Source organism: Cibotium barometz, chromosome 65, assembly GCF_041138505.1.
Source record: "Cibotium barometz isolate CiBa-2024 chromosome 65, ASM4113850v1, whole genome shotgun sequence".
Lineage (NCBI taxonomy): Eukaryota > Viridiplantae > Streptophyta > Polypodiopsida > Cyatheales > Cibotiaceae > Cibotium > Cibotium barometz.
The window spans coordinates 15287257-15294331 of record NC_141110.1 but is presented as its reverse complement, the minus strand read 5'-3'; the positions used below and the strand labels follow the sequence as shown (position 1 = coordinate 15294331).

Genomic DNA, 7075 nt, shown 5'->3' with positions numbered 1-7075 from the left:
TGCAACATGGCACACGTGGGTGTTATGGGACCTTGGTGGTCCTCTTGAGCGTTGAGGTTTCTTGGTGGTGCCAAAGGAGTTAGTGTGTAGCTCTCTTGGGGTTTTTGCATGAGGGTGGCTCTACTTGGATGGGAGTGATAAAGAGTAAGACAACCACATAAGGACTTGGAATTACCCCTTAAAGCTTGGTGCTCGGGGGATCTTTCAACTTCTTCAAGGGTGGTGTTGGATTTTGAGTGGAAGTGGCCACAATAGATTCTTGATTAAGTTTTAGGGTGGCATTTAGGACTCCATATTTCCATCTTTGGTTTGGCACTTGATGGAGGTTTTGGCTTAGATGTGCGGACCTAGATGTACAAGTTTCCTTTATATAATCCTAGAGCTTCTAGCACCTTTAATAGAAATCCATTGAGGCATTGGTTACTCACATACAAAGTCCATTACTGTGAATGTGACTATGAGGTGGCACTATAACTGTACAATAACTCTAGTAAACCAATTTGGCTATCACATAACCCATGAACTACTGGTGGCATATCAACTAAAATCTCACAAACCATGCCAATGGCATAAGTGCAGAGAGTTGCCATACAAGTGAATCATCCATATCTAAACTAGTTGAGCTTGATATCGCACTTGGATATCTCAACATAGCCAAGGTGCACTTGGATATCCATACTTTGTTTTGGACCTCCAGAGGAGTTGTTAAGGTTGATTTTTGGGAGGTGGTCTTTCTCTCTATTTGGGTGAGGTTCTAGATCACCATATTGGTTTGAAGGGGTAGTTAACACAACAAGAGGAGTGTTAAGTCTTAGGAGTTACCTAAGTTGATGGCATGTATTCGGAAGATGATGCTTAGGACGTTGTGGGATATCCTTTCAGGGGAGTGCACTATGAACAAATCCTATGTATCACGTACATTCAAGGAGTATTTAAAAAACCCTTACACTTATATACTTTTGTGAATAAAATGACCCATTTTTCTTCATAAACTTACGGTTTTTTTTTCCAAAATCGGTTTTAAAACCCCCTCATGTAAATGTAACTCTATAACTTTTTTAAATTAATATACCCCTCCTAATGAACTCACATGCTACACTTACATACTTTTAGGTGAAGCCCTTGGGGGTATCCTCATCCACAAAAGGTGATATGTATTTAGAAGATAATGCTTGGGACGTTGAAGGTTTTAGGGCATCCTCGTCCACCAAAGGTGGTATGATAATAATGGCCCTATTGGGAATATCAAGCATCATGGGGATAAGAACGTGTTTCGATGAACAGATATTCCAAAAGGTTAATTAAGTCCGTTACACGTCTTGAAAAGGACTTGGAGATCAAATTGATTATGCAACTAGTGGCCACAATCCATCCTTTTATGAGGGGATGGTTCTCTCTTCCATTATGGAAAATTAATGTGATATAGGCATGCTTAATTCCAATGGAAAACTTGCAATAGACAAACATCTAAACTTGATACACTCAACTTTAAAACGACAAACTTGCAATAGACAAACATCTAAACTTGATACACTCAACCATTGATGAAAGTCTATCTCCATGGAAGGAAGAACATACCTCTTAGACTTCGTGTGTGGTTTCCTCTTTCTTGGTCGATTTGTGGAGGAATCTTTGCTAGATGAGTCACTAGCTATCCCTAGTTTGAAGTCACTACTATTAGCATGAATATGGATGTTATCTCCATCAAGTCCACTCTTGCAAACCTTGTTCCATGCCTTTTTAAAAGGGTGCCATGCCAGGAGATGAACCCAATCATCATAGTTATTAGGCTTCAGAGTGGCTCATAATCTGGGTCCTCATCTTTACTATTGCTACATCATTTGGAGAAGGATGTTGTTACTGGGCCATGTATGCAAGGGAAGGGAATCCTTATCTAGAAGAAATGTGAAACTTTAGAAAATTTGTCTTGAAGAGTACACATGTCAAACCTTTTCCATGCCATCAACTAGAGGACTATAAAATTAACTAGACAATTGGTGAAGGAGCTTCTTGGAAAGTAGACATAAAGATAAGCTAGTCCATTCTATAAGACACATTAAATTATTCATTGAAGTAATATTAGCTAATATTATTTTTTCCTTGGTGTTACTTTCTAAAGATAAAAAACCAAGGTTACCCACCAGCAAGCTTTCTTTATCATATGGTATATTACCAAGTTGGGTTGCATCTTCGCTTCCAAAGTGATTGGTAATTTTTTAGGGCAAGCAACATTTATGTGCAAGATCCTCCTCTTTCTATTGACAATTATGTTGAAAACTTGAGAAGCTTGTATAGATCTAGCCTGATCATGAAGCGGAAATGATCATGTAACTGCATAAAAAGTCAAACAAGAATAAAGCATGAGGAGGATGAGATAGCAAGCAAGTGAAGTGTGGGGAAAAAAATGTCCAAACACATATAAGACAAAGAGGGGGAAAAGCCAAGAAATGTTTGTCTCAAAATCGGCACAAAACAATAAAATGTTACAAGCAGGGCTTAAATTTAAAGGCGGCTTCACCCTTCAAGGAAATTTTGTGAAGGTGCATTACAAAAGAAGGAACACTTAATAAGGCTTTCAAAATTATTTTTATATAGGAAGTTCTTGAAATAAAATCTTGAGATTACAATATGAATGAAAGATGAAAGGCAATTCCTTCATATATCACGAGCTATTTTTAAACTCTTGTGTTTGCTTTGTCGATTGATAGAATAAGGTGTGCATGGGAAAAAGCCATTTCGCTTGTCGGCTTCTTTAAGGAGCCTCGACTAAACCAAGGCTCTCACAACGATTGCCTCAATGAGGTCCCTTCAAACTCTAGGGAAAGACACTATGGTTATGTCGTCTTACCTTGTAACTTGGGTTATGTTTGCATTTGTCCTAATAGTTATTGGGGCTTCTATAAATATGCATCTATGATGTGCTACACAAGCGCGCACACACTTCAGTCGTTTTAATAATTTAAACCGAGCACAGAGAAGATGGGGTGTTCTAAGATGAAGAAGGGTTCTTATGTTGATGAATCGAACACGTTCCCTTCAATATATGAATGCAGCTCTGAAGGTAGGGAGAAGCAAACTGTGGTCTCGGACTTGGACGGGACCATCCTTAGGAGCAATAGTGCCTTCCCCTACTTCATGTTGCTTGCATTTGAGGCGTCTGGGGTTCTTCGGTTCGCCACTCTTCTCTTTCTCTCCCCTTTGGCTTGGCTCCTCTACCATTTTGTCTCCGAGTCTGCTGCAATCAAGCTCCTGATCTTCATATCGTGTGCTGGTGTTAGAGAGGCAGACATCGTCTCTGTTGCTCGCGCAGTCCTTCCCAAGTTCTACTTGGAGGATTTGCACCCGGAGACTTGGAGAGTGCTGTCCTCTTTCGGTAAGAGATGCATCTTAACTGCTAACCCTCGCATTCTGATAGAGCCCTTCGCAAAAGAGTATCTAGGCGTTGATCAGGTGATTGGCTCCGAGCTTCAGCTCACCAAATCTGGCCGTGCCACCGGCTTCGTGAAATGGCCGGGCGTCATCGTGGGCGAGAACAAGGAAATGGTCCTCAAGAAGCACTTTGGAAATGATTTGCCTCATGTGGGTCTCGGTGATCGCACTAGCGACTTCCCGTTTTTGGCATTGTGCAAGGTAAGAATATACTACCAGCTCAGTTAATTTCCCATGCTGTTTTGCTGTTCTCAATTACAACACCTTCATTCACTCCAATCATGCTTACTATCGCGCGCTAATGATCGACGTCACCATTACAGATCTAGCTCGCTGCTCCCTAACCATGCATGCATGCATGCTACTGCTGATTACGATCTAAGAACTACTGCCAATTGTGATTTATGCCGAACATACTTGATGTTTACGATAAATATAATTACTGTCTAGTGAAGGGCTTTCAGATGGACTTGGATCAACGTAAATCATGCATTAAAACTAGGGCAACTAATCAAGGAAGGGTGACTAGTCCTGCCTGTAATTTCAGGATAGTATTAGAAAAGAATGATAATTATAAGATTAAAACGAGCGTTAAAAAATGACAAAAAAAAACTAGCATGAGAGAGAGAGAGAGAGAACATTTGCATCTAGAAAAGGATAAAAAGTACCTTCGATTTTAAATATGCAGTGCAATTTATTTGTTGAAGGGGAAAAGAATAAATGGATAGTTAAAGAAAGTAAAAGTAAAATCGCTCCATGGAGAGAGAGAGAGAGAGAGAGAATACTTTAAAGCACTAGATTTATTTGCGTTGGTGCAGGAAGGTTATGTGGTGCCGAGGCACCCCAAAGTGGAGGCCTTGCCACAGAGCAAGCTGCCAAAGCAAATCGTCTTCCACGATGGCCGGCTGGTGAAGAGCCCCACACCACTGTGGGCCCTGGTGACGCTCATCTGGCTACCCATCGGCTTCATTCTGGCCCTGGTGCGGGTGGCGGCGGGCGCGCTGCTGCCGATGAGCGTGGTGTACTACGCCTTCAGGTGTCTGGGTGTGCGGGTGGTGGTGAGGGGGCGGCCACCGCCATCGGTGAGCAAGGGGGGGAAGCATGGGGTGCTGTTCGTGTGCACGCACAAGACGCTGCTGGATCCGATCTTTGTGTCGTGTGCGGTTGGGCGGGCGGTGAGCGCGGTGACGTACTCGGTGTCGCGGGTGTCGGAAATAATATCGCCCATAAAGACGGTGAGGCTGTCGAGGGACAGAGAGAGGGATGCGGCCAACATAAGGAAGCTGCTGGAGGAGGGGGATTTGGTGATATGCCCAGAGGGCACCACATGCAGGGAGCCTTTCCTGCTGCGCTTCAGCGCGCTGTTTGCGGAGCTCGCCGACCACATCGTGCCGGTGGCCATGAACAACCGGATGGGCATGTTCCATGCCACCACTGCCAGAGGCTGGAAGGGCATGGACTGCTTCTACTACTTCATGAATCCCAGCCCCGTCTACGAGGTCACCTTCCTGGACCAGCTCCCCCGCGAGCTTACCTGCGCCGCCGGCAAGTCCTCCTTTGACGTCGCCAACTACATCCAGCGTGTCCTCGCCGGCTCCCTCAACTTCGAGTGCACCAACTTCACTCGCAAAGACAAATATAAAGCTCTTGCTGGCAACGATGGCTCCGTCCCTGCCCCCTCTAACCTTGCCCCTAGCAAAGTCACAGGCTGCTGAGACACGTCATCCCATCGCCTACCCTTTAATGTAACCCCAGCTTTTCAGCATTTAAAAAAAATAACTTCTTCCATTCCATTTGTTTCTTGTCGTTCCTAGCTAGTGTCTAGAGAGAGAGGGAGAGAAATAAATATAATTTGAATCCATATATGCATACCAGAAGTGCTGGAATCCATGATGTTGAATGTGTCAACAAATGGGCAGATTGTCGTTTTGAATGTGCCTTTTTGCCCTTCCTTCCATGTCTTTCAATTCATGGAGGGTCTATCACTCTAGATGGTCACTTTGTGGTGTTAGGGTTGGGATTAGGATTAGGGTAAGGCGAGCTATCTTCTTTTTAACCCTTGCAACCATAACTTGATTAGAAACAAAATACGTTAAGTGAGATATCAAAATACATTAAGTGAGATGTATGCCTCTTCTTTATGCAAATACTTGAATTGCGTTTTCGATCCCCAATCCTAAAGGTGGTGAGGGAAAGCCCAACACTCAAAACTCAAAGGGAGTAGCAGAGGCTGGCAAAAACGTATTGTACACACCATTTCTTCTAAACTAACAAGTGTGTGTTGTACTCATCATTTATTTAAATAAATAAATTAATAAAGATATAGGACACAAGCGGAGAGAGAGAGAGAGAGAGAGAGAGAGAGAGAGAGAGGGAGAGAGAGTACATACATACATACATACATACGTATATATATATATATATATATATATATATATATATATATATATATATATATATTCATTATCCATAATAAAGATAATGTGTGTAGTAAAATCAAAAATAGGAAAAGATATTTTTGAAGACATGGAATTGTGAGAAAATGTAAGAAATTATGACAACATTTAAAATAATCTAGATTTGTGAAAATATAGTTAAATAGTATGAGTTGTTATGTAATCTTAATCTATTGAATAGAAAAATAATATAAAGAATCTTCTTTATTAATATCTTATTTGGTAGCTACCACTCGATGGGAGAACCTAAAGCCATGTGGTGGTTGGCAGCTCACAAGATGATAGCACATCACAAGGGGCAATGTGAGGCATGAAGAGTTGAGGAGGAAGTGCTCAACTCCTCATGCTAGCTCCTCACATCTGAGTGTAGTTTCTTCTAATGTCTTTTATGTGCAGCGACTTAGGTAAATGGCTGCAAGTGATGTGTGCAGCTTGGGCTTGTCAAGCAATCATGTAGAGGTTGAAAATCATGCATCAACAAGGTGAGCATTATAATAGAACTAAAAAGAAAAAATAATCAATGAATTTTGTTAATATGCTATTTTTAAGCATCTTAGGTATGCTATTTTGTATGATGGATACAAGTTTTTATCTAATTTAGCATTTAGCACATTTGATGCATCTATAATGTGGCATCTCTTGACATGCATGTATAAGACCTCAAAAAATGGCATGTGCACATGCACTCACCCATCATGCATGAATATGTGTGTGCATGTGTTGATGTGTTTGTGTGCACGTGTCTATGTATATGAGCATGCATGTGTCTATGTATGTGTACACACATATGTCTACATGCAAATACTATGTGGATGTGTATTCTATGTGTATGTGTGTGTTCTATGTGTATGTGTGCATGTTTTATGTGCATGCATATGTGTTCTATGTGCATGTGCATGTGTCATAGATGCAAACATGTGTGTAGAATGCTTTACACCAATCATAGCAATTGACCCACTAGAGGTGAATTTGAGGCTCTCGTATTCTCAATGGAAAGCACATTCCTTACACAATTGATTTCACACATCTAGTTATTATCATCATGTAAAAAAATAGCTAGGAATGAAATTCTCTCTCTCTCTCTCTCTCTCTCTCTCTCTCTCTCTCTCTCTCTCTCTCTCTCTCTCTCTCTCTCTCTCTCTCTCTCTCTCTCTCTCTCTCTCGATGCGGGCATGAGGCGTATGCATGGG

The 7075-nt window shown here is 41.7% G+C and overlaps 1 protein-coding gene across 1 annotated transcript; it reads left to right on the top strand.

The window, feature by feature from the left end:
- Positions 1 to 2942: 2942 nt before the first annotated feature.
- Positions 2943 to 5186, top strand: LOC147602959 (glycerol-3-phosphate acyltransferase RAM2-like). Its single transcript, XM_086797090.1, has 2 exons — positions 2943 to 3630; positions 4248 to 5186. The coding sequence occupies exons 1-2, from the start codon at positions 2980 to 2982 to the stop codon at positions 5142 to 5144; spliced, it is 1548 nt and encodes a 515-aa protein (XP_086653216.1). The 5' UTR covers positions 2943 to 2979; the 3' UTR covers positions 5145 to 5186.
- Positions 5187 to 7075: the final 1889 nt, after the last annotated feature.

What these genes read in the sequence shown, in the direction of transcription:
- LOC147602959 (XM_086797090.1), top strand. Translation starts at nt 2,980, where the DNA reads ATGGGGTGTTCTAAGATGAAGAAGGGTTCTTATGTTGATGAATCGAAC. An exon ending in CGTTTTTGGCATTGTGCAAG is followed by an intron (nt 3,631 to 4,247) that starts GTAAGAATATAC and finishes GCGTTGGTGCAG; the next exon opens with GAAGGTTATGTGGTGCCGAG.